Source organism: Anopheles coustani, chromosome 3 (genome assembly GCF_943734705.1).
Source record: "Anopheles coustani chromosome 3, idAnoCousDA_361_x.2, whole genome shotgun sequence".
Taxonomy (NCBI): Eukaryota; Metazoa; Arthropoda; class Insecta; order Diptera; family Culicidae; genus Anopheles; species Anopheles coustani.
In genome coordinates this window covers 12915987-12943879 of record NC_071288.1, presented here as the reverse complement: position 1 = coordinate 12943879, position 27893 = coordinate 12915987, and the positions used below count along the sequence as shown (strand labels likewise).

General features: G+C 45.2%; 2 protein-coding genes across 3 annotated transcripts in view; one reads left to right on the top strand and one right to left on the bottom strand.

The window, feature by feature from the left end:
- The first annotated feature begins 160 nt into the window (after positions 1 to 160).
- LOC131272558 (battenin) lies at positions 161 to 5584 on the top strand. Of its 2 annotated transcripts, none has more exons than XM_058274321.1 (5): positions 161 to 718; positions 4093 to 4256; positions 4345 to 4503; positions 4622 to 4982; positions 5060 to 5584. In XM_058274321.1, exons 1-5 carry the CDS (start codon positions 497 to 499, stop codon positions 5486 to 5488), a joined length of 1335 nt encoding a protein of 444 aa, XP_058130304.1. In that variant the 5' UTR covers positions 161 to 496; the 3' UTR covers positions 5489 to 5584. The 2 variants fall into 2 exon arrangements, with proteins under 2 accessions (XP_058130304.1, XP_058130305.1); XM_058274322.1 differs by having other exon boundaries at positions 161 to 729; positions 4158 to 4256.
- A 12085-nt stretch (positions 5585 to 17669) lies between these two features.
- Positions 17670 to 27893, bottom strand: part of LOC131260945 (uncharacterized) — a 41186-nt gene continuing 30962 nt past the window's right edge. The window contains exons 3-4 of the mRNA XM_058262808.1: positions 19699 to 20428; positions 17670 to 18682 (exon numbers count right to left, since the gene is read on the bottom strand). Coding sequence (XP_058118791.1) covers positions 17670 to 18682; positions 19699 to 20428 — 1743 coding nt within the window. The remainder of the gene's footprint in view (positions 18683 to 19698; positions 20429 to 27893) is intronic.

Below are 27893 nucleotides of genomic sequence, written 5' to 3'. Positions count from 1 at the left end.
GTAATCAGCTACATTCTGCGGGTCGAAATCGCGCAAATGACTGATATGGCCACACAATAGTGGATGCTTAAAGTGAGCGGGACGGGGGAACACCATCCTCGGTCCATCGGGACGGACCAGAATCGAACGCCGAGTGCGGTTCAGTCGGTTCAGTGCGTTTGGCGCGAGTAGATTGCGCACGCTGTTGCCCCAAGTCGACGTCGACACGCTGCTCCGAGCTGCCCCGAGGGCGACCTTCGACGGTCGCTTTATACACACTCCGTTGGAAGGGGGCTCGCCGTGGTGCGCGCGTTCTGTCCGTGGGCCGATTAGCCAATCTAGCCCCAGTCCGACAACGGTTTCGCTAGACTGAGAGGCTGCATTTGGGAAATGCGAACCTTGCGTCGGAATCAGAGTTCACAGTGAAAGTTGAACTGTACGAGTGCAAAGTGTACCCCCGGCTGGCGATAACGCTGTGATACCGAAGTAACGGCCGCGATCGCTCGTTTGCCACACAATGACCGACCAAAACGAAGCGTCATCGCCGTCGGTCGTGCCGCTGACGGAGGACGATCCGGAACAGGCGCCACCGAAAGACAAAGGCCTGTGGCGTGATCTGGTCGCGTACTGGATACTGGGCCTGTGCAACAACTACGGCTACGTGGTCATGCTGACGGCGGCACACGATATTTTGAAGGAGCTGGAAGGGAACGACGGCGATCACGGGAAAAGCGTTCAGGTGAGTGGAGCGCTGCGCAGCACCTTTATGACCGCCCTTGTGGTAGTGGTCGTGGCCACGACGCGAAATCTCGCGGACACGTCCATCGATCGTTTGTTTTGGGTTTTCAAGCGCTTGTGACCGTGGGAGCCTGTAGTGGTGCGCTGCGTTGTTTACTAGCGCCGCGAACGTGTTTAGCGTGTTGGAAGGTGTGTTTCGATCGACGGCTATGTTACTAGGTCATCTACCGGATCTGCTTCATCAGGGGGATTCCAATGGAACTTTATTCCACTCACGCCCGGCAGACGTTTTCTTTCGAGCCGCCAGATACACGTGTCACGTGGGGGAGCTCGAAGGGGTTCGCCATTCACGGTGGAGCTATGAGCGGACTGTTGTCGGTTGAATGATTGATTAAACGGTTCCTGTCGTTCGCCCTTGGCGCCTGATAAGCACTTAGCCGAGGCCCTCCGTGATCTGCTTCGGCGATGCGATTGCAAACCGGTGGTGCAAAGTCAAGGTCCGCCTACCTGAAGTGTCATATGGTATCCACGAAAACACTCAGAGCAGCGATAACAACAAATAATAGCTAAACCACGATGAAGACACGCCACTTATGGACCGGACGGACACAATCACGCGATCGGTGCGTAACTTTGTATACGACCTGTCGATCAATGGAAGAATTGACACCCGCGTAGTTTAGGATTGGATTGGTCAATTGTATTTCTTCCCGATAAGATAACTCCCGTCCAGGGGGAAGCAGCTGTAGGGGAAAAGAAATCTTTAGAGGGAACCCTTGGTAACGTTGTTTTATTGCAACTAGGTAGGAGGTTCAGAATTGCCTTCGATTGGTTTCTTCGGACGTTTACATAAGAAAATCTGTCTATGGAAAACTGTTTGTCATCTGTTCTACCTACGAACGGACTGAGGGGCCCCGAGAATAAACGGGTCTCGGGATGAAAACCTAAGAAACCACCGACATTATTTGTAACTTATATTTTTCACTTTTAGGTATGGACAGCGAGTGATATTAAACATATTTTTTCTAGTTCGATTTTCGGTATACATTGATGTTGCTTTATCAGTTTTGAATTTTCATTTTTAAATCCTGGGTAGAATATGTTTTCTTTTGCCTTGTTTCGGTTTAATCTTTTCCTCTCAACTGCCTGCGATTCACGGGCAAAAATGTGTATTGTTAGTCATGTTTTTTCCGTAATCGATCGAAAGGATTTAATGATAGGAGATTATTACATGGTAACTATTGGAATGTAATAAAAAATATCATATTTTCATTGTAGAATAGATCTGAATTTGTTAAAAGTTTGATTTGATTGAAGATAGATTTGATTTTAAAGAAGCTTCTAATAGAAAATTATTATTTGGAGACCATAATACACAGCAAGGTTGGGATTTTAGGCAACTTATTTACATTGCTTTGTTGAATATATAGATTTTTTATAGTTATATATACAACAAAATGTAAATAGTGGAAAAGGAAATGTTAAGTACTTGTTACATAATAATGTTGATGAATTTATAGACATAATTTAAAATCGAATCTGAATCGAAATCCGATAGGAAATTATAAAAATAAGGTGTTCAACTATATTATTTTTTGTTAAATCAGCCAATTCAGATTAGTTAATATCAATGAATACCAAATCGAATATTTTGGTGATACCTGACAGTCGAATGTTTTCTACAAATAATAAAAATAAATAATTTTATTTGATAGCATATTTGATAGATAATTTAATATTTGGCAACGATCATTGACCAAAGAGACAATAGTCAAACTTGCCATCGACGGTATTGTCCTGCCGAGTTGATTTTAAAATAATTTATTTTTCACCTTGAACACGGGAAACAACTTTCGATGTGTTTGATCGTTGCATTTTTTAATAATGCTACTCCAGTTCAATTTTCTGACATTTATTAATTTTCTACAGCGTATATGATTCTTGGAAGTAAATATCATGTGAACTCTATACAAAAGAGAAAACTATTCTAAGCATAATGATTGTATGGTTACTACAAGTAATCATGAATTTCCAATGAACAGGAAAGCTTTAGCTTCCAGATCGTCCCTGGTGCCTATATGGTTCCCTGGTGCCTACCTTTTCTGGCAGAACTTTACCAACCACATGCACCCGAATTACCCGACGAAAGGTTTTGTTGGGAAGTGCATAGAAAAACGCCACTGGCACTAGTTGAACCGCTCCAAATGTTTGCCCTCACATGCATAGCAAAATTAAACTACATCGCAGAATAAAATGTGGTGGGTAGAACAATAGCGGCCAGCCGGCTTGTCGGCAAAGTGGTAATATTTTACTCCGATTCGGCTGGTGTTGGTTTTCGGCACACTGCATCCCCGAGCTGGTGGCGTTGGCTGGTGGGAAAAGCGAAGCTAAAACCACAGAACCAATTTTAAACCCCCTTTTGTGCGCTCAATATCGTGGGCGTCCACAATCCGACCCTCGGAGGTGGCAAATGGCATTACCGCCCGTGGCTTGTTGGGCACTGGAAATAAGGAAAAACATGTTTTTCAATCATAAATGGACTCATAATCGCGTGGAATGTGGTGTGAAAATTTCATTGAAAGTTGCTAGTGGAGTTATTCGCGGCGGGACGAATTTCCAAAGTAGTTTGGTCAGGAGTAAAAGTAAAAAGTTTCGCGAGTGGAATTTAATTATGTTTGCTATTTCGAATTAATAGCATCATTTAACAGTTTTTGTTGAAAACTATTTTCAGGTGCAATCCATTACGAAAGGTACGAAAATATGAAAGGATCAACAATAAACATTTACAGGCAGTAATTTTGCGGTTATAAACCCTTATCATTTTTCAATGCCCTTGGCCGATTACATACGAGATGTAGCCCGTGGAATCGGTAGACGTGATGAGATACTACAAAACCAATTACTTCGACCGGCATCATCATGTAGTGTATGTGGTTTGCGTGGTTTGTATGGTCATAGGTCAAATGTGGTACCTCATGTTGGGGCTAGGGAATTCTTTACTAAGTTCAGCTTGCAGCAAAGAGGGCACTTCTGCAACGATAACCATTTGTCTATAATTGTTGGAGATTTCAACTATCAGTGTCGATGGCTTTGTACCATACTGGCAAAGGCTGAAACTATGGATGAGAAGCTTGAATATATAAATGAATATAAATTTCATCTCATCCCATTGTCAGTTATTAGTAATCTCGTGTGAGCGGAACGTGATAACTAGACAGCGTAAGTTGTAGCTCAATCGATGGTGGGTGTTTCGTGTTTTCATCACCGTTTTGAATGGGTTTTATGCTCCGTTAAACTATTTCTTACTTTTTCTAGATCCATCCCGTGTATGCGTTTTTATAATTCTGTTTTTTCTCTGCCCATTGAATCTCCCAGAACGAATACATAACACTCAACACGACAGCCCGCTCGGATGATGTTACGTTCGGTTATACGGCGAGACCGTGCAACAAACTTTCCACCGGTGCAATCCTGCTCGCGGACATCCTGCCGGCGTTGGTCGTCAAATCGGTGGCCTCGTTCCTGCCGCTCGCCAAGCAGTAAGTGCAATTTCAGCCCCCAAGAAGTGGCCGGTAGAAAAGTTGCAATTCATTGGTCTCTTTTTTCACCACCCACCGTTTTCGACAGTGTGCGCATTTTCCTGTGCGTTGCCGCTGCGGCCGCCGGCTTCCTGCTGACGGCGTTCGCCACCGTCGAGTGGGTACTGTTCCTCGGTGTGATAGCGACCTCGTTCTCGTCCGGGCTCGGCGAGGCCACCTTCCTGGCGTACGCGACGTACTTCAACAAGTCAGTATGAGTGGCGCCACGGCGTCCTGTTTTTAATGAGCAGCTGTCACGGTATCACGGGGTCAGACACTAACTAGTACTCGTTTTTTTTTTTGTTTGCCTTCCAAACCTACCTCAGAAATGTTATTTCCACGTGGTCTTCCGGGACGGGTGGCGCAGGAATCGCTGGCTCGCTCTCCTACACGGGCCTAACCGAGCTCGGGCTCACACCGAAGACAACCATTCTGATCATGCTGGTAGTGCCGGCGCTTGAGGCGGCCGCTTTCTGGTTGCTGCTACGGCACAAGGACACCGACAAGCCAGCCGAGCCGGAGGAGGCCAAGGAGAAGGTGGAGGAGATTGACTACAGTACGCTGCCGGAGGATGAGCGACCGCTGGAGAACTGGAGTCAGCGCATCCGGTACATTCCGTCGCTGTTCATCTTCATGATTCCGTTGATATTGGTGTATCTGCTGGAGTACTACATTAATCAGGGGCTGGTAAGTATCAACTGGAGGAATACCCCATTGGATTCATTTTTATGACTCTGAAGAACCTATAAATCTTCCCCCATTAGTTTGAGCTGGTGTACTTCCCCGGTATCTGGCTCTCGCAGTCGGGCCAATATCGCTGGTACCAGGTAATCTACCAAATCGGTGTGTTCATTTCGCGCTCGTCGGTCAACCTTATCCAGTTCCGGCACGTGTGGATCATGGCCGTGTTCCAGTTCCTGAACGTGGTGTACTTCACGTTCGAAGCGATCTACTACTTCACACCCTCGATCTGGATCATCTTCGTGCTGATTCTCTGGGAGGGCCTGCTCGGCGGCGGTGGCTACGTGAACACGTTCTATCGCATCCAGACGGATGTACCTGCGGCGCGGCGCGAGTACGCCATGATGGTGACGTCCATCTCGGACTCGGTCGGTATTGCGTTGGCCGGCGTCGCTGCCATACCATCGCACAATGCGATCTGTGATCTCCCGGTGCCCGATCGGTTATTGTAGTGTCGACGGGAATGGGGAGACCAGTCCAATGCTCGACTGATAACATCCAATGTACAGGAAATAGAGAATATATAAGTAAGACGATGTATATCACAACACCACTATCAAGTGCTCGTGTATTATTGTAAAATACGGTGCTAAGGAGCTGTAAAAAAGGTGGTTAAATTGATGCTGCCCTTTGCCGGAGATAAAAACAATTGAATCTTCTTTATTATTCCATTCTGGACCATATTTGCTATTGCCAAACTGTTGCTTCCAATACGATATCTAATAGTGACCTTAACTCTGCTATAATAAGGCTAATACTAGGTTCAATCCGGTCGGATTTCAAAATGTTACACACTCATAGCTGATGTCAACATTTAGATCCATTTCAGAGGCATACTAGCTTGTCTACACGGCAAAGAATGCTGTTGATTTCTACCGTTTGATGTACTCACCTTAGCCACATCGACCCACGTCCTAAAATTCCATTATGTCTGTACGATAATTGTGTGGTTGTGTTGAAAATTTGTATGAGTCGCATCGTCGGATCTACTTCCTATGGGACCAACGGGTCGCATATTCTTACCTGAATCCTCAATCCCACCACCGCAAAATTGGGGTAATAGAGGGCCAATAAACGAAGCACTGTGCGCAGAGTGTGCGAACTTCTACCACTCGACATACGGACAAAAAACAAACTCTTATCACGTAGTCCTTCTACCTGCAACCCGTTGGGATTCTGTTTTTTGATTTCCGGGTGGGGCACATTGCAGGAGGAAGGCTAAATTATGCAAACATGTTTTTATCCGTTTTATAAACTGTCGTCCTGGAGAGCTGGACTTTGGCAATCTCCTGGACCTCGCATTTCGACCGCACGCCCTGTGAGAATGTGTGCGCCGAACGGAGGAGACACGCTGCCCAAACTTATCGACGTGAAGCTTCCAGGAAAACAATTTGCTTCCTTCCTCCCGCCACTCTGTTTCCTGCCGCTGGTTGAGTGAATGAATGTCGTACGGCGCTCCCCATGTCCTTTCCCGGGGCCAACCAAATATTTCCCGGTGAAGGGGGATCACCGGCGTCCCCAGAAGTAATGCAATTTACATAGTTTCATGTTTACATTTGCATATTTTCGTGTGGTGCAACTTTGTACATCGTTCGGCCACATGTGGTATAGTTGCCGAGTGTTGCTAGGGAGAAACCCCCAGTTCTGTCCCATAAGCTCCAACACGACTGTCACACCACATTTGAGTCCAATCTTCGAAGCAATCGAAAACAAATTAACGGAAAGTCATCACTTTCAAGCTGGATGACGTGTGACACCTTCCCGAGCGTTGGTGAAGGTATGGGACGGAGGAAATAATCATACTTTATTTCGAACAATTTCACATCTCCAAGAACCTCCTTTCCCTACATCTCCCTCTGGGGATGCTGGTGATTTATCGATTCCTCCAAAAAGAATGTGCTAATTGAAATGAAAACTTGATCCATTTACCACCTTTCCTCAAGCTCGTAAATCGCTTCGAATCGAACGGTAGGTAATGGAGTCGGTGGGTTTTCCTTCGGTAAGGGCTTTACAATTTTCACCTTCCTGTTTTCACTCTCCTGTTACCTGTTGCATACTTTCAATTATTTCAAAGATTTGCGAGTTCGAACGAGTTCCGTGAATTTAGGAAAAACTCATTTAAAACTGCTTTCGTCACAGCCTCGCAGGTATTTCATTGTATAACAGCACCATTCCGCGTGGAATGGGAAACTTATTTTCAAACTCTCCGATGGTAGCTCAGAGAACTTTCGTTTCGCGAATAAATTACACTCGCGGCTGTCGAAATAATCGTTTGCCGGAGGGAAACCTGTCCGCAACATGTACTGCACGACAATGAGGTAGCACTACAGCACCTCCAAAAGCTCGAATAAAATATTCTACTTCGTAAAGACCAGGAAAGGCTTCGCTAAAATATATATTACATCTCTTCGTTTGTGTTTTAGGAAGAAAAAGGCAAAGCGTAACAATTCCCTTTCCATTTTGTTGAGTACAGGGGTTGTCAAACTACGACGAAATGCAACAAATCTTGCTCGTAGAATAATTTTATTGTTACATTTCCTTCTTAATTTGAAATATCTTTCAACATTTCAAGTGTTATATACATTGTAAAATTGGAAAAAATTTCACTTATCTGGAGATTGCTTTATTTCACCGGAAAATATTGTATTTGAAAAAAAATAGTAGTGAAAGTTGACTCAAAAGAAAAAGTCTTTTTTTTAAATTAACTAATTCGAAGGCTGTTAGTTCTGTCAGCTTGTTTTTTGTGGTTTTATTCTAGCAGCTTGTAGTCTATATAATTTTAGTTCATCTTATCCTATGTTGAAAAAACCAAATATTTCCAAACCCTGCTCCAGCATGTGGCGTTCTAGACGCAGTGAAATTAACATCATTCCCGTTCGCCTACCGACTGAAGGCAGTCAGTGTTTGCTCAGCCCTTTCAAATGTGGAAATAGAATAGGAGGCCTATGCAAATCAGCGAGGCACTTCACCGGAAAAGACGTAAAATACGTCCCTTCCCTTTCTCGGCCTCACTTGTTTTTCCTCCCGCCCTGAGAGGTTTTCCACGAGCAACGGTCGTTCAAAACGCGCCTCGAAATGTCAAACTGATGTAATGCGCTCCGCGGAACATGCTGCGGGATTCCTGAAGCTACACACTATTGCATACCTTTAGGGGTTGGGTGAACGTTTCGTCGATTTCAAGAATGGCGCACGTCTCGTTTTTACATTTTCCTAAAACCTTTTCCACGGTGGCAAATACGCCGCGCCCTCCTTCTCCAGACCAGACACACATCCTTTCCCCGCGCAGAAAAGTTGCTTTTCATACGCTCAATTCCAGGGTAGGCAAATTTGAATTTTTATGAAAATTGGCTTCCGTTCCGTTCTCCGGCGGGAGAATCATCCCGCGCCATCGGGTGCAGTTCCGGTTGCTGGGTGATCGTGGAGCTGCTAGTCATATATATATGAATCATAAATCTGCGCCATATGTAACCAGTTCTAGAGCGGCTTCGGTTGAATACGGGCGATATTTTCGCCGTTTGTTTAGCCATTAGTGTTGGTTGTGTGTGTGTGTGTGTGTTCGTCTGTATGCCGGCTCTCGAGCCATTTACTGGCGATGGCGGTCTGGCCGGCTGGTAGGGAACAAGAAAATAATTTTGAAATTATCCCCCGGAAAGCCATTAGTCGCCGGGAGTTATTGGTGTCGGTGGGCGAAGGACACATTTTCCCCGGCCCGGGGAGTCTTTCGGTGTGCGCGGCTCGTGCGCGAAAGGAAGAGAACGACTCGCAGTGGCCACGGGAGGCAGTTGCGTGGTTCAGATAAATCAAAAACATATTCCCCAACCATTCAGTCTGTTCTTGCCTCGCTCGCTTTACCTCGTGTTGTCTTTTGGTGCTCGGCATTGGAGTGTCCTTTCAGTGGTGGCGATTTACAGTGAAAGAAAAAGACACGCAATCCAGACCAACGGGAGAGCGTTCTATGCTGGCGTTAAACGGTCACTCGCGGGGCCAACGGGGATCATAAATTTGAACCCCGATGAACATGGGAGATAATTATTTGTGCCCACCTGAACCACACGGACGAAAACCATCGGCTTCGAGTTGGTTTTAATTCGTTTCCGGGAAAACGTTACATACCCCCATGGGGTCCTTTGATGGTTGAGTGTGAAGAGAGGGATAGGGGTAGGTCGGTGAGGGGGTAGAGTAGCTGAAGCTAGCCTTCATCCGGTACGATGGGCACGTAATGACCATTAGGCCAAGGAGTCCACCGGAATGCAATCGTCATTATGCAAAGCAAGAAAGATGGACTCGGGTGCTCGCAAGGAACCTCCGGTGCCGGAAACTAGGGTCGTTTGTTTTAATGGTGCTCGAGGATTAAGGGCACCCTGTGGAGCGTCGCTGACCGGCGCCAGTCAAGGCAAGCAAGGAGAAACACTTGTATCGACCCGTACGGTAATATCGGTGTGACAACTCGCCACCGAAGACAAGTGTACAATTGGAGCTTCCCGATAAGCTTCCTTTGGGGTGCCTTGAAAACTTTAGCCAACACATCCTCGTGTCCTCAAGAACTACCGGAGATAATCGTTGTTAATTGTCACATTCAGTTTCGGTACGACTTGGTGTGCAAATTTGAAACCATCAGTGCGCAGATTAGGCTACTAGAAGTGGGAATTAATGGAGGGGACCGTTTGTCAGAAGTTGGTCAAGCAGTTTTGCAACGGTCCGACAGAGCTGGGGGAAGTGAAATTAACGTAGATTAATTAAGCGCTTGTGCGAGGAAATTAAATTTCCCAACACATGTATTCTAATTAGTGCAAGCGACACCGTATTCCAGTGCATCTGACGCTTCGGATATCAAAGTGAAAACTAATTGCTGAAGAAGGGAAAACAGCGACACTGCAGCTGCAAACCAACGGAAAATGCTCGGTGCTCTTGAACATTTGGAAAATTCTTGGCCGTAAATCGTCGCCATCAAGGGAGTTCCTTGTTAGACCAAACTATTTACTCGTTGCGCCGTGCGATTTCTCGACTTTGATGTTGACCCTAGGGTGTCGTCGTTCTTGCAGGAATGAAAGTACATAAAGGATACTTCTTAATTCCAACCTATGCCTATTAAAGCATCAAAGAGAAATGTCCCGGCTGTGGGTGTTATTTGGGACGACACGAAAAGAGTTTTAATTTTTATTAATCTTTTACGCAGCCTGCACCACCATCTTTGAAACGTAGCAGGATATCCTCGTTTGCGTACGAAATGTTTGCGAGATGAAAGGAAAACCAAATGAATGCTTCGGTCATTAAATCGTAGTTAAGCTGCATCGCCTTCGTGGGTGGGGTTTGCTCGTCGTCCCAAACTGACCCTTCTACCCCGCTGCCCCAAAACCTGCCCACTTTCGTTGGTGCGTAGACCTCTGATTTCATACCCATTCCAACGAAAGTTCCACACTCAGACACATTAACAGTCTTATGATGGAGATTTATTTCTGCTTCTCTTCTACATGCTCAAGCTCTGGCTCAAGAGTAAATAACGTTAAGCTTTGAATACAGACGGTGCACCGGTGTTCCCATTCACTCACTTGAGGTAGTGCATTGCAATGAGTATTTACTTTGCGTCATCGAGACGAACTTTGGTTTATGAGGATTTAACTAAAGAGGCCACTCATAATCGTATAATATCACAACGAGTCTTTCTTGTAAAAAAAATGTTTTTGTGAGTCTTCTAGATAAATAGAAGTGGTCAAATAACACTCTCTAATGGTACGACCAAGCCAAATAAAAACAAGTACAAGGGAATAAAACATTAAAATAAAAGTATTTAAATATGTTTTTTTAAATATTTTAGTGAAAACAATTTTTGAAACTTCAATTTGTATAGATACACGAATCCTTAACGATGCACCCATGGACATAGTTTCCATATGATCCGCAAATTGTACAACTATTTCGTTAATCCATAAATAAATAAAATAATTTGTCCACAGGACATGAATAAATAAAACTTATTCAACTTGCTTTGTTGTTCGACAAAACGGCTGAAAGCAAAAAACCAAATTTGTTGACAGTTTCAACCGAGATCCTAACCACAATGGAATTCCATCTTGTTGACCCAGGTACGCATTCTTGAGAAAGGTAAATAAAACTACCTTCCTGGATAAGCAAATTGTATCGGGACTCTAAGCGCAATGTAGGTTGGAAGCCGATGAGAGGAAAGGTAAGAGGGAAATAAATCACTAATTCCTTTTCCTCAAATGGGTTAGCCCGGGTAAGAAAGGGTGCGAGTGAGACGGTTTAAACCCTACGCCAAAAAGGATTAGAGCTCACCAAGAGGTGAAACATTACTTGAGGTGGTCCACTACTCCTCCGGATGGTCCATTCCGTCGTAAGGATTACCCAGGATTCTGTCGTTTCAGCCGGTCAGCTTTGCCAAGTGTTATAAAAGTTTCCTGCCGTAGTTGAATATTTCATCGAATTAAATCATCCCAACCGGCAACGTGCTGGGACAAAAACTCCATTTTCCACCCGGCTTGAGCCAGCGGGAAAGCGTTCGCTCCTGTGGTCAAGCAGTGCCCCGGAAGAGAAACCAGGACGACCCGAGCTGGAAACGAAGTTCGCCCGGATTCCGGTGGCTCTTCGGAAGAGCTGCTGGTCAAGGTGAAGCACATTGTTGCGTAGTGCACCGAGCCGAGTCGAACCCTTCGGGGAGCGTCCAGCTCGAAAACAGGGTTGGTGGAGAAGCCGTAAACCAAACCTGACCCCAGCAACAGACGGTCGGAATCGATTAAGGCCCGGGGCAGAATTGGAAAACCCTTCCGACCAGGTCACCTGGGAGCGAGGGCGTTCGCAGCCCGGAGACCGTTTATTTAGTGGCGGGTTTATTTTTTCGTTTTTCCTTAGTTTTTTTTTCCCACTCCCCGATCCGCCACCACACGGAAGGTGGGCTTTCCCTAGAACGGGTTGTGGATCCCACTCGACCGGTAAGATTAAACTTTTCAGCAACTTTTTCTTTGCATTTCCGATTGGGACAGTTGCTCCGGTCGGGTGTGCTACATCCTTTTTCCTAATTTTTTTCTTCCACTTTCCCACTGCCAGGATGCAGTGAGTGGCGAAGTTGTGCGTGCGAACAACGACGCCTGGGCAGTTTTTCATATCTATTTTGTCTGTGTTTTTCGTTTGCTCCTTCCCTACCGTGCCGCCCATCTCCGATGTTTCCCACTTTTCGATGTCATTCGTTTTCGGTAACCCTCCTAACTTTAGGGTTTCGTTTTGTTTCCATCGGCGTTTCTTCTTTTCGATTTCCGATTCCCGTGTCACACCACCGCACAAAGCAGCTTTTCAACTTACCGACCGAAAATGCTTTCCAAAAGGCTTTGGGACAATATTGTTTTCTGCATCCTGTGTGTGTGATTGTGTGTATGCGTGTGTATGAGTGTGGGTGGAATGTGGCGGAGTGCCGAAATCGAAAGATAGGCCCACCCAGGTGGATTACCGGAAGCAGCCAGGTTTCTCCCTCCAGAACCCCAAGCGAGATGAAATGAGAAAAAAGTACTAAAAACATACGAAAAATGCTGCATGAGAAAATCAGACACTCACACGACCTTCATCCAAGCGGTTTTTTTTTATCAAAAAGGGTAAAGGTTCGTATCGTTGGCCTGTAGATGATTGTGAAAGTAGGCAGAAGAAAATCGGAAAGTGTTGATTGAAATTCGGACCGCGCGGTAACTTGAATTCCAAGCCCGAACCTGGCTCCGATTTTCCCACGGGGACCTTTCTTTCGATTTCCACCACATTTCTATTCGTCCGTGTGTTTGCTGTTGATTATTTCGGATCGGCCCAACATGTCTGCGGTTGATAGGATGTAACGCGGGTCGGTGCGTTTTTCCGCTGACAGCGCTCGTCCTCAGCGGAACCCTTTGGTCCTGTTGACAGTCCGCCGGTTATCCTGCGACCAAAGGCGTGCACATAGATAAGGGTTCGGGTTGCCAACAGCTTAAACTTTACGCACGCCAAATTCCAGCAGCGAGATCTATTAGGATGCGTGGTTGCCAATGTGCTGTCTTCTACAAAAAGTTTGGACATTATCATCGCTTTCGCATCGAACGATGATACGATGAACAATCATATTCGATTTATCGAATATTCGAACTGACTGAATGCATGGAAAAGGCTGTTTCATAACTGATGTTTATGTTTAATTGCCGTGTAATTGGAAATTCAAACGGATGCGGATGGAACAAATGAGAAATTTGCGTCAGACTAGTATTTGCAACAATTTTGCTCACCCTCAGGTTGGTAGATATCAGAGACATCAGAACTAGGGTTATTGTTGCCATATTTGTATTAGCAAAGTCTATCTAGAGGAATACAATACCAAATGAATCTAACTAAATTTAATTTACTAGGGAAAAGGTTAGATACAATGACCTTTCGATAATTGAGCTTAGAGAGAAAATTCATATCCTTAGACTACTTGCGTAGTTGTAGACAACTTTTGGCCTTAATTTCCACTGGAAATGGGATCTTACCACTTCGAAAGAGTGAGGTCGTTATGCCAAGAAGAAGATTATCTCTTTGATTTTTTTTTGTTTAATTTGAGTTAATCGCTGATGGAATTATGAGAGATATTGCGAGAGTCGAACGGTAGAAAATGGCGTTCGTGCCTTTATTGAACTCATATTTGTGATTTATCAACGTCCATGCAAAGTGGCTTATCTTCTTTGGCATCTTTAGAAACAATCAATGTCATCATTTTCATTGCTGGAACTGAACGGAAAGAAATTCACTGCACACTTGCAAGCTGGTTTTCCGCACTCTTTTATTTTTATCTTATTGTTCCTTTTGCCGTTTATCTGACATTTTTGTTCTTTTTGCTTCCTCGTGTATGATTCGTGTAATTTTTCATTTATTAGTTGGATTGTTTGATTTATTTTCATCCTTTCTCCATGTGACATGCACATGTAACTGCAAGGAAATATAACAATTGTTGCACTTGCCAGAGTATAGTGGATAAGGTGTTCAGTTTTCAATGATTCGTTTTTTTTTTATTTTCTTCTCTGTGTTAAACAATGCATTTGCTTCTACTGTCTCTTCTACAGTGGTGTACGAGTTGTAGTTTTTCACTAGCTGATGTTGTAGTTTTGTGCTGAAAAATCCTTGCAGTAAGAGCTTTCTCGCCTTGTTGAACGCTTTTCGCCACAGCTGAATGTGCATTTTCTGCAGTGCGAATCTATTAACGTATAACTTTTTTTTTTGTTTTCTTTATTGAAAGATGTTGTTTTGCCTCAACTATTAGTATCCTATCTTTGATTGGATTGGAACAAAAGTTGGCGATTCCGATGTTCGTACACGCTGCTTTATGTGGTGGTGCTTGTGTGTGTGTGTGTGTGTGTATGTGTGTTATTTTCAGTTAAATTAACATTTTAGCACACGCTATTGTTTATATTTTCACAGCGAGCCCTCACCTCCACAACGTTCCATGGCAGTCCATTGATCATTCTTCTGTGTCTTGTTATTCCTCGTTTCTATATATATATATATATATGTATATATTTATGTATATAGATTTCCACTAGCTTTACTCCTACTTCGTCTAGTTTGAGCATGTCCCAGGTTTTTATCCGCCTCTACTTTTCTACTGTGCAAATTGGGCCACGCCATTGTCCTGTTACAACCCCGTAAGACCTTCGACAGGTTCTGCTCTCCCGTGGTGGAGTTGATTGGCGTGTGCATGTACTGTGTGGGTTTGCTACTGTGGTTAGCTGCCGTTGTTGCTGTTGTTGTGGAGGAAATCTAGCCGGGCCGGAAATCTGGCGAATCTGCAGTACTAAATATAACCACAAAACAATGCATAGCGGCGATCGGCACAGCCGGTGAGGTTTTTTTCACACTGGGAAAAATGTCACCAACGGGCCGAAAAAGCACGTACCGGGGACCGGGAGACGGTAGGAGTAAAAGTGTAAAAAATGTCCTACCTTCTTCCGGGCGCCCTTGTTGAATGTCTTCACGTCGCCGAACATTTTTAATCTGGCTCTAGAAAGCGGACAGGATGAGAAGCAGTTAAATGTACATCGTAGCGGAGGAGATCGCGGTATCCTGCTTTCACCTGCAACTCAAAGCAGTTTTATACACACCTATCATAACGAGACTGCTACAAGCTCGCTAACTAGCTGTCTTGCTTGTTGTCCTGTGTGCACTTTCCAGTTTGATACTTTTGTTTTGTTTGTTTGCATATTACTTTATCTTCTATTCAGTTGTTCATATTCATTGGGCTGCTTCATTGTTTCCTTAGACTATTCTATCGGTTTATTATCTTTTTTTGTTTTGTATTTTGTTTCGCTACTTCATATCTAAAACAAAGCGCGCTGACCATAGGAGCTGGTCGCTCGACGCTTAACAGATGTTCAGTGGCGCCAAGTGGCAACCGGTTGCCATTTCTGTGAATTATTTATTTGTCATTTTAAGTTTTCAAGTGTTCCTTTCAACGTTAGAAAATTGACTATAACTTGTTTTGTCTCTTTATTTGGGTCTTTTGTTCGGTTTGCTTCTTCTTTTGTTTTGCCTTCTCTTCTTGTGTTTTTTTTTCATGTTTTATCGTTGTGGTTGTGTACTGTGATACTTATCTGTTCTGTTTCAGGTGAATTTTGAGTAAATTTCATGGCGTAAGAATTATTTATTTGTTCATGTGCACAAATTGTGCTGTTTTACCAATCATTAGAGAACTCTAATTTTTTGTGATTGTTTTCAATCTGTGCTCCTTATTCTCTGGTTTTGTTTTCAACTGTCAGCTACAGAGTATATCGAGGAGTACTATGACATCAATTAATGTTTCGCCTCGGTCGCTGGCTTGAATTTTCACTTCACACCTATAGAGGCTGGTCCATCTAATTTGTCCTTCGCCCTAAACACTCGGACGGTGGACGACGCTTCGGCCGAAGTATCGCCACTGGCTCGCACATACGAGAGAATTTAGCTTTAACCTTCTGCCAAAGATTTAAATGTGCGCCGTCATCGAAAGGTATACGTTTCACACGAATAACCTTTTGTCGCAAATCGTCGACGCCATTTTCCTGTGGCTCCCATCCCTCGTGTCAAGTTGTGTCTGCTTCGATGGGGCAAAGGAATGTGGTCGAAGGAAAGAGTGACGTTTAACTTTGTTGCTGCGGCCCATCGCCATATAAGATATTGTCATTTTCTATTGCTTATGTGTTTTCATAGAAAACTTTCGTTAACATTTCGTACCTTCCCTCGCTATGTTAGACTAATTTCCTTCGTTTGTTTTTCTCATCACCATCTCGTCCTCCCGCATTATTTTACGTCCTTGTTCATCCCGCCACTCTGATCGGAGCGCAGAAGAAAAGTCCCACCGCATCGGTCGTGCGATTAACAGTTCATAATTTCATTTGAGCAGGAGGGATGGTCAGAAAAATGACTAAGCTAGCCGAAACGATTAAACATAGATTCGTGGTGATCTTGCTTGGACTCCTTTAAATTTCTTTTTCATTGCAATTTCGACGATCTTGCGCTTGCGTGCGGCACCTCATACATCGCTATTTAAAAACGTCTTTAAAATGTCTATTATTGTCATGGTTTTGTTTGTTCTCTTTTTCTTCACTCTTCGTTCGCACTGGAAAGAGAAGGTTCCACTGCTTCGCGCCGGGTGTGAAAATTCAAGCTAACGAGTCCTTGTGCCCAAGGCGCCCTCAGCAACCGAGTCAGCTCTTAGACGCCTGCCCGGTAGGTGTGACTGAGGAAAGATGTTTTCTGGGCGATCCTCTAAGACGAGTCATCATGTTTTCTTTGCCACTTGAAGTACGTTACGGTGATCATTGCTGAGCTAAGCTTCAGTATATATATGTGTGTGTGTGTATGATATTTAAAATTTAATAGCTGCCATTAAGAAGCGTTTAGAGAACCTTTCTCACCTAACGTCGCGCCATCGTCGCCTGATATGTTGTGGTTTTGTGCAGCTTGGGAGCTTTTCGTGTTTTAGCTGTTTGTCGGTTGATTTTTTCCCCCAAATGCACAAAAAAAAAACCGGGCAGACGTTGTTGAACCATTGTCGAAACAATTATCGATGTCGAAGCGGGATTTTAACTCTACTCCTTTGTAGTGCATGTGTTGTTTTTCATCGCATGGTTACAAGACCCAACTAGTGGGCTTTGATTGTGTGTCTGTGTGTGTTCGTGACTCTAAAATTTAAATGCTTATCGCTCACATTGGTTGTAACATTCAATCTGGAATTTCCTGTCCATCGCGCTGCGTATCATCTTTCCCGGTAAATATATATATATATTGTCTTCGTCTTCTACATAATTATTTCTTGCTTTGTTTCCCTCCTTCTGTCACCTGGGTGGCGTCCCGACGGCTCGTTTATTTATTTGCTCTTGATCCTTTCTCTATCTGACTTGTCTTTGTTTCTGCGAGAATATTCCTTAGAAGTTGTCCCACACATACGAATACATGATCATCTGGGGCCGCCGAGATTGAGCTTCAATTCGACAACAAAAACCGGCGTGAAAATGCACCAGAATGGCGTTTGAAATTGTTTCCCCGGAAGGGTAAAATGGTGCCTCTGGGAAGAAGCAAATGAAAAGTAAGAGAGACCCCCTTTCCCCCCGCGGGAGATGACTGCGAAGAAAAGGAGTTTGCGGCGCGTGTCGACCTTTAAGGCATCGGCTGGTGATTCCGAAGGTTGTTGCCGTTGCCAGTGCCGGGGTTGCCCGGGGGGGTGCGCCGTTTCGGAGGGGCGCTGAGACGCCGGTCGGTGATGGCGACGAAGGGGAGCCGCTGGCGCTTGAGCCGTCCGTAGCCGCCGACCGGCTGCGGGGACGCGACGCGATGGTACACGAACTGGCCGGCGCGGGACGACAGTTTGTACGCGTTCGGGTGTCCGTCCGGGCCGGGGTGGCCGGAGGAGGTGGTCGGGCGGCCGTACAGCAGCTCGCGGGCCCCGTCCTCGCCCGCGTGCTTCTTGTCGTAGATGATGTGGATGCCCTCGCCGGGCAGCGCGTTCGAGTGCACCGTCGAGGACTGGATCGTCTCCTGGATGTAGTTGCGCTGGAGGCCGGCGTTCTTCGACTGGCTCGGGCGCTGCTCCTCGAACAGGTCCTCCTCCATCCAGTGCGGATTTTTCCTGCGATGGTACTTCCGCTCCCGGTGCTTGTGCGCGCCATAGTCCGAGAGCGGCGCGATCGTGCCCTCGAGCAGGTCGATCAGCTGCTTGTTGCGCCGGTTGTACTTCTTGATGTACGGCGGCACGTTGTCCGGCTTCTGCTCCGTCTTGAGCGAGCTCATCACCTTGTCGAAGTGCGGCCACTTCTCCTGGCTGCTGTGGCCGTTCAGGTGCGCCATGATGTCGTCGCTCGTCTCCAGCTTGTTCGAGTTCTCGTAGTAGTTGATCTGGCCCTGGTAGTCCGGCTTCAGCTCCTGCATCTTCTTCCAGCGCTCGCGGTCCCGTTCGAGCATCTTGCGCCGGTAGTAGTCGTGGTGGAAGCTATGGTACGGCTGGTGGTACAGCCCGCCCCGGTGGTGGTGCGTGTGCTTAAAGTTCTTGTGCTTCTTGTACAGCTTCAGCCGGTACGACTTGGCCTTCTTCTCCATCTGCTCGAACAGCTCGTTCTCGCCGCCATCCGGTGCCGCGAGGTCGCCCTCCGGTTTGCGTGTCGAAATATTGTTGTCTGTTGTGGTTCGAGATAAAGAAACGTAAATACCCAAATTTGGACTCGATATATACCCTGTTTCATCAACAGAAGTGTGTTGGTGTAATCTGTGATTTGCTGAAACAACCAAATTTATATTCTCGATAGTACTCTACTAAAGATTCAGTACGCGTATCCATAATATACAAGGCAGTTCAATAATATAGAAATAATTGCTGTGAACATATGAGGAAAATGTAACTCAAATTCAAAAAAATGATTTCTTTGTTGGGAAGAATAATCATAGAACTTTCAATCCAACTACTGTTAACACATAATGTTGAAATCAATTAAAAAAATGAAATAAACACTGGAACACTATGAAACGTCATTTCGAATATGGTTTTCTGTTCCTTAAAATACATTTTTGGAACATTGAAACCTGTCAATTTCTTCTCTATCAAATGCATGATGAGGTTTCGGGTTAAAATAGGAGTTGGATTAAGGATAAAGCACATGGATTAGCAAAAGTAATATCCTGCACATTTCCACACAATATAATTTAGCTTAACATTATTTGTGGTTTTCTTTTTTCAAACATTTCACGATTTTAAATCACCTTAATCAAATATTCAATTAAAAAGTGACAAATTAATTTACTTGACCATTTGGTTCATAGAAAAAGATATTTATTGAACATAATTCTTTTGAAAAGTTATTGATCGTTTCACATGAAAAAAGCTTTGTAAATCAAGCTTTTGGAAATGAAGGCATGAAACAATTAAGGAAAATTGTAATTTAAATTAAATTCGGTTCTTCATTAAAAATGTGTGGTTTTATCAAAATTTAAATTTTATAAATTATGAAATATAAAGCTGAATGATAAATGTATTGGATGTTTTTGGGGCCTTGTTGATAAAAGATCATTCGTTTTGTTGGTGCTTCTATTTTCAGAATCCATCAGAAGTAGTATGATGAAATGCCTTTAAAAGGAATGCATTACATTGGCGGGTTAAAAATACCAAACTCCCCAACCCTTTCCGGCCAGAACTCACCATTGTCCGCGGCGCTCTTCTTCGATCCTTCAGCCGCATTCGCCAGCAGGTACGCGCCGTCGATCGAGTTCAGGAAGTCGATGCTATTGCTCAGCAGGGCGGCATCCGACTCCGCCCGCGACTCTTGTGCCTTCTCCTTGACCGGCCCGCGCAGGAACCGACTTCGGTCGATCGCGTTGTCGTCCTCGGAGTCCGCCTCGACCTCGCCCCCATTGCCTCCGTCCTCGTCGTCGGCCGTTTCCGGCTCGAAGCGGCCCCTCAGTGGCCCCTCCAGGGCGACCGTTTCGAACGCATTCCCATCACCACCGTCCCCCTCATCGTCGCCACCGGCGTCATCATCGTCGAGAGTCAGTTCCGGGAGTTCCTTTTCCCCCGCCGGGCGGGCCAGCTGCTCGTCGACCAGGTCCGGTTCCGGTGCTTGCCCCCGGGAGCCCCGTTGGCGTGGATGGTTGCGAAATTCATTAAAAGGATTTGCCTCGTTCACGTTGTCCGCGCGCGTTCCACCCGTTCCAGCCGTCGCCGCCGCCACCGACGCCGCTCTCCGCCCACCGTTCGCCATGGTCATGCTCATGATGTTGGAGAAGTTATAAATATCCGCCTCGTCTGGCGCGAGGGCAATGAAATTTTCCTCCCCCTCCGGAGCCCCTCCGCCTCCCTCGAGGGCACTCACGAAGCCGCCATCTTCGCCATTCGCCCGCCGGTGCCGATGCTTCGCCAGACCGGGGTTATCCTGTGGAGTAGGGAATGGAATTAAAATAGGGAAAGAAATTATTATAAAATTCCGCGAAACATTTGCGAATCGAAATGGTTTGCGAACAGTCCCGGGGTTTAACGGCCGGTCCGAAAGCAGCTGCGTCGGCATGTCGGTATGACCCCAGCCTCCAGCGCGTGGGCAATTAAGCGGGGTTGAACTCATCCCCTCCAAATTGTGGCGTACATTAAACTTTGAAATAAATTAAAAAAGAATACCAAACGCGAGATCCGAAATCAATCACGGTCCGAAGTTGGTATACAGCGCGCTTCTGTCGCTTTTTTCCCACACCCTCAACCGCTTCGATTGAGTACTATTATTCAAATATTTAGCATAAATCTTTCGAGTAAAAACGCCACCACCCGGTTTTCCCGAAACTCCCTGGATCACACTCTGCTGATGACGATTAATTTACGGGCGCCCGGCCGGCGGCGCTAAAGTTAGTTTTAATTAATTTAATTTGAGGCTTTGCGCGCCCCAACGAGGGTCGGGTGCGGTTTCCTCAAAACCGTCAGGAGTGGGCTGAACTGAAGCTAGCTGGTCCTCGGGAAACGAACCGTTCGATAGTGCCAAAAATAGTACCGGCGGAAACATGCCAGCGGATGGAGTGCTTTTCCGACAACGCAATAGACAGTTTGGATTTGCTTCGGAATGTTCGCATTGATGTCGGTTTTCACTGCACTCGATTAATATTAATTCACAGCGCACGGCATTCTCAAAAACATCACCACAAAGAATGGTGCTGTTAACAATACAAAATGCAACAGTGTTTCATATTATATTGACGTCCTCGGAAATAATCGAGTTGATGAATATCCGAGTCGAAAGCAAATTACAACGATTTCAGTAAACTGAGATCCGTTGGGTGTCACAATAAGAATGAACGAAATAAAAGCACCAATTTGCTTTATGAACAGCTTTCCGGAAAAATGATACCGCGGGGTTGATTCGAGTGAAACAATAAATTCAAAATACCGACAGCACCGAGCGTGAAAGACAATCCTCGAGCAGAAATCAAAGCGCACAGCTCCGACGACATCCTCCACACCAACGGTAGACATAAAAAGCCGTGTTTTACGTAGCAAATAAAAATCAAAGCATCATTACGGACAACAATCAGCAAATGCTTTCCGTTGCGTTCTTCGAGGCACAGCGGAAAACACTCGCTTGTATATATGTGTTTGTTTGTTATTTTCTCATTTTACCGGCTTCACCGAAGGCTCCATCGTCAATTTCGTGTAATTTATGTCGTTTGGCACGAAGAAATCGTGGTGAGGTTTGGATACACCCGTGTTATTATTTCTGCAGTGTTCATCATTATTATGGAGCTTGGAAAAGCTTTTGGGCCAAAGCGGCGCGATCGTGGGTGGATAGGAAAACTCGCAGCTCGCTGTGGTTACCGTTCATCGATTTTATTCGGGCTTATTGAGGTAGAAAAATCTGCTTTCATTTTCCTTATTACGGTTCCCGATTTTTCCTCTGGCAGGTAGTGTATAGAAGTGGGTGTGGTCCTCTCCTTCTTCAGTTTTCTGTTTATTTATTTTCATTCTTCTGCGGTTAACTGCATGCATCCAGTGAAGCGGCTCGAAAAGTGCCAAACATCGTCAACCTTTAGTAACGCGATGGCACGGCGAAAGGCTTCGGTAAATTCTGTTTAACTTCTCAATTTCCATCGCTGGAAATCCACCCACAAAAATGAAAATATAACACTCCAGTATCCTTCCGGTATGAAAAACCAAACTGCAGAAGAAAAAAAGAATGGTTGGTGGAAGAAAGCACAATCGATTCCCCTGCGCCATGAGACCGTAGCAACGTTAAGCAAACTTTACGCACCGTCAGCAATGAACACGTTTGAAATGTTGCCCCCCTGAGGTACGGAGCTGGTTTTTTTGCTTTCTCCCTCTCTTTGGTTTACATTGGCAAAGTGGCCCTTTTCCCCTCGGATGGTGCGCGAAAAGTATAGCCAAGAAAAGAGCAAATGCTGCTCCGTTGCATGGTGCCAGAAAGTCGTTTAATATTTTCCAACGTCATAAAGATTTCGGTACTCGGGAAGCCGAAGCTACTGCCGGTGACAGATGATAGATAAGCTGAATTTGAATCTTTGGGAAAAGTTCATTTTTTACCAAAGTTTTGCCCTATTATTTGTCACGGCTAGGGGCTTTATGTGAGGGCTTCATTTTTGGTGAAGTCAAGAATAAGCTTGTCACAAATTGAAAGTGGCAAAGAAAACCAAAAGTTTTCAGCAATATAGCTGATAACATTCATACATACATGAACATAATTTGTGTTTATAAGATGGTCAGTTTCTAGGTCCTGGTGAAAATGTTGGAAGTGCATTATTGAAATGATTATGAAATTATTCATACAAAATTCGAACACTAAAGGTAAAATAAAGAAAAAGTAGTCATTAACTAAACTTGAGTTGCGCTCCTTTCATTTGCTAGTCTTTGAAAAACTTCTCACTACGAGATACAGTCAATCTTTTTTAACTTTCTCAGATTTCTGATTGAAAGTTTTTTGACCGAAAAAATGAATCAGAAAAAAATATAGCCAACAACTTAGAGATAACTCAGAATTTATACAACAAAAGAGCACATATAACAAAAAAAAAATAACATAAATAAAAACTCTGTAGATTATATTTATTTGGAGCTTACTTCAACTTACTTGAACTTATTTTAACTTTTTGTTACATAGTCTAGCGAGAAGAACAACTTCGAAATAGTTTGAACGCAATTTTCGCATGGCAAGGCATGTGCTGCGTTTTCTGCTGTAAATATTCGAGAATGATTGTTAACCGATCATCATATATCAACGACTTCGAAACAGGCAGAAAAATCAATAGCAATCCATGGGCAAATCGACCGGCTGGACCGGTGGAAAAACTGACCGGTGGAATGGAGGCGCCCGGTGGTTTATGCTGCTAGATCGATTTTCGTCATTTTTAACCACCACCGTTTCGTTGGGCACTCGTTTCGGTGTATTTGCTGTTGTGGCTGCCGGCTGGAAACATTTTTTACACTGTTACTAACGAACCGCCGCCGGGCGCAACGAATATGACCCTAGTCAGTTCTGCTTGGACCTGGCGGAGGAGTGGAGGAATGTTTGTTTCTTTTTTGCTTTTCCCTCACGCCCATCATCCAGTTCACTTTTTTGTTTGCTTGTTGCATTTACATACCGTTTCATCGCCGGCCAAGTTGGCTAGTAAATTGTCGTCCATCACTCATCCACTCCAGGCGTACGGGCTGGACGAAGAGGAATCGTGAGAGACGCTGAGGGTATTTTTGTGGGGATGTTGGAAAAACATGGTCCCGCAGGAGGAGGGGGAAAAAGCCAAAGACCCACGTTCGCTCGTCTGCGTGCCGATGGGGAGGGGTGGCTTTTTTCGTTCCACCCGTTGGGAACTCGATCGATCGGAATTCGTGGTGTTCGGAGAGAACGCCGTCGCCGGCAAGGACACCGATGACAGAGGAGGTCATAAATTTACAATCCTCAACCGGCGCCGCTCGCTGGTGCTTGGCTCGAGTGTCTGCCCTTGCGCTGTCGTTGTGGAGATGCCGACTTTATCTCGCGAGCGGTGGTGGGAAAAAAAAAGAATGGAAATAAACAAACGGAGCACATCGACACACGCCGCACACGTCCGAGGCTCGGCTCGAGGGCCCTTCGGAACGTGCGGCCGATCGGTCGGGAGCCGGTAGAAAAATGAAGATGAATGTGACAGCTGGCATCTCGTGCGCTGCGTTCGAACATTTCCGAACCGTTACTACGCCCTTCGATTGATTCGGTCCGGACGGTCGGGTAATTTATCAGCCGAATGGAGGCGCAAAAGGCAGAGCGTTGCAAAAGCTTTGTCACCGCCCTATGGCTGTGTGTGTGTGTATGTGTGTGTGTTGTGTGTGTGTTTCAGATGGATGAAAAGAGAAGAAGACGCGTAACAGCAAAATAGAGTTCCCGTGCGCTCGAAGTGATGTTGCGTAGGCGAGATCGGATACGTGGCAGGGTTGTGAGATAAATGACACCAGCCGAAAGTAAATTAATTCCCATCGCGTTTTGACTGATTTAGGACAACAAGGGGAGGTGGGTAAGCGAGACAGGGGGAAGGTAAAAGCGCTCGACGAACGAAAAGTGCGAACTGAGTGCGTTAACATAATTTGTAATCTTCCTTCAAAGCGATATACTTGCCGATATATCCCCATACCACGAGGATTTTGACGAGGCCGCGGAATGTATTGCTTTCTCACGATCACAGACACAAACACACACCCAACGCATCCGAGCCGTGATGGAATTGATGATCCTTCATGCCAGCTTGCCACGCGCGTGGTAAACAAATCACTAATTAGTGATCATCGGATGGCTTTGGAATCTGATTCATCCGCCACGAGGGTTGTGCCAGGCAAACAAATCAACACTAATTATAATCGCTTGTTTAGATAAGCTCTTTTAGATCAATTTTGTTCAGAGACGGTGTCTTCTTGTATCATATGATGTGTTTATTCAATTTTCAAACTAATATTTTTGAATATTGATTGTTTACGAAAGATATTCAAAATAAATCACCCATCTGTTTTTGAACATGTTTTCGATTTTTAATATGCTGTCATAAGAAATATATTTTCTTTATAAGATTGTATTCTGACAAGTGTCAAGAAAACATATCCTGATCACGTTGGCAACAAATCACTTTGAAAACCCCTCTTTTTTAGGTTAAAAGTAATATTATGTTGTTATGTTGGGTGTTAAGAAAAGGTTTATGGCTTGAACTAAGGAGCAAGATTTTGCTTTTATGAACCATTGGTGAGAAGGATTTGCTTCATGACTTTCCCAACACATGAGCTACAATATTAGTTGGCGAATGTACTTTTGTGCGGGAAAACCACGTGGAAGGCTTTCGTCAAACGTCGCAAAGGGTACGGAGCACTCAATATCGGCAAAAAGGGAGCCCATTTTTCTTTCACCGTGTTCGATTCTATTGTCGTCGTCGTTGGCCGACGTGAAGTTCGTAGAATGTTTCCTCATTCATCACTCTGCAGCGTACGGGATTGAAATTCGTTGATTCGTGCGGTGCGGTTCGCCAAAGAATTGGCCCGCATTACGCAAGCGAACCGACGCAACCAACCGGTGGAAATCTAGGAAAACGGCCGGGGTTGTGTTTTTCTTTTTCTTCACGGTTCAGCAACCGGAAACCTGTTGCCTAGCAACCCCTGGTTTTTCCGATCCTTCACACACCGCCTGTTGTGCGTTATTGTTTCCGGTGTTTGTTCGTCCGTCTACCGCTTTGTCCAACGAAGAAGCAGGTTTCGTTGTAGTTTTTTTTACTTATTTATTTTCGTCGGGTTCGCAAAACTTCCTGGAAGGATGAAAAACGAATTCTCGGGACTGGGCTCCCAGGCTGGGTTCAGTATTTTGTAAGCAAGCATCATTTGTTGCGTGGTACCGTCGGTTCGGACGAATCTGCCCTCGAGGAAAGATTTATCACCCACGGCGTCGGACGTGTGACGGGTGCAATCTGTCCGCTGGAAAAACGGGCATGGGAAAACCACATCAAAACAACAAAAGGGAGCGCGCAACAGAAATGGAAATGAAAGCACGTTAGGCAAAGCCTTTGCGTAAGTGTTTGTTTGTAAGTGTGTGTGTGTGTGTAGTGTGGGTAGACAACATAAATCAATTAGGTTTTCCACAGTTGTTCGATGGAAATTCAATTAGGTTCGCTGGGAGCTGCCCCGGAGCGGTTCCGGTTTTGAACTTGACCCTGGTTGGACCTCACCCCCATGAGATGCTCGGAACGGGTCGGAAACATTGGTCAGGGTCAGGCAGAGAGCGAGAGGAGAGAGGGAGGAGAATCAAGTGCCCGGGACCTTTTTGCATTGTGTCGGACGTCGAATTGATATCGTGGTAAGCGACGCATCTCGAGGGAATAATTATCTCCGCCGCTTTGTTGCTGCATCCGATGAGGGTAGACCTTACCATCGGTTGCACCATCTGCGATTATGGTAATTATGTTGACTCCCGGTTTTAATCAGATTATCGGTAAATTAAGTCCAACTACGTCCCTTTCTCGTCCCCCTCTTCGTATCGAGAGCGGATAGAGCGAGCCTTCTTAACCCCGCTTGGAAATTGTGGTAGAATAATATAATAACCATCTGTCAATTAATCCGTATCACTCCGTCCTGGCGTGGTATTAAGGGATAATACTAGACTTTTCTTCCGCTCCGTGTGATAGTTGTTCTCCAGACTGCGACGATATGGACCGTTCTTGCCGTACGAATTGACAGCACGTCCCGCCGGATCCGTGGAAGTGATGTCAGAAGTAATTATCCACCTTCAGGCTCCAGGGAGGAAACCGTCAATCACGCCTCAACCATTGGTTCGACTTCCGTACGCTTCCGAAACGGGCCTCATATAGGTCAACGGTGGCCCACAGTGTCCCCGTGGGTGGACATTTATGAGCACAATATAGTGCTCCGGCGGGGGGTTTTCCAATCATGTCGTTCCGGCTGACTCGCTGACGTCCCAACAGATATGCCGGCTCGACTCGAGTGGCGACAGGCAACCCGGACATGAGACTTCTGTGGGTGTCAATCAGGAAGACTCTCTGGCCACAGCACTGCCGGTTAATTAGTCTGGCTCAATGCACTTCGACGCCATTTGCTGCAGTCGAAGCTGAAGTGTGAAGTGGAAAATCAATCATCGTCCGATAATTGAATCAATTGAAAAGTTAATTTTCCGTTGAAAATTTGCTGCCAATCGGGCAGAGTGAGAGAGAATGAGAGTCCTCAATTGCTTTTAGATTGATTCGTAGATTGATCTTAAGATTTTATATTAATTCAATTGATAGACTTTTTAATCACAGTTTTCGACAAATTTTAGTAAATTACTCTCACTAACAAAATTATAATACTTCAAGGGTACTAAATCAAAATAATTATTAAGCTATCACATTTTCTTCAGTGTCTTTTAATTTTATAAACCTGCTTCCCAAGGGGCGCCTATTTTTCCTGCTTCAGATAAGTCTCCAGTTCCCAACGTTAATGGTACGAAAAATGCGGACCAAAACGAATCGATGCCCGGATCCCTACACAAACCCACAATCCACCTAATGAAAGCCCTAATCGTACAAATTGGATCGCTTCATGCCGACCGATAAGCAGTGAGCCCGGGCTTCCTGGCCCGAGGCTTTTCCTTTTTGCACCCTTTTTTCCGAAGGAACTCGAAAGCAATGCCTGGCTGTAATCATTGATTACAGCGCTTTTATAGCGTTTTTCAATTTTTGCCATTGGGTTAAGGTACCGAAAGTGAGCTCACAGGGTCGGCCTTGATAGTCCCAGGAAAGAAGGAGGGGGAGGGGGGGGGGGCATATCCCTGCTCCCAGCAATCTGATAAAATTCGTGAGCAAGCACCTCCTTCCAGCCGAACGGTTCGCTGCCGCCTCGCCAAAGGAAAC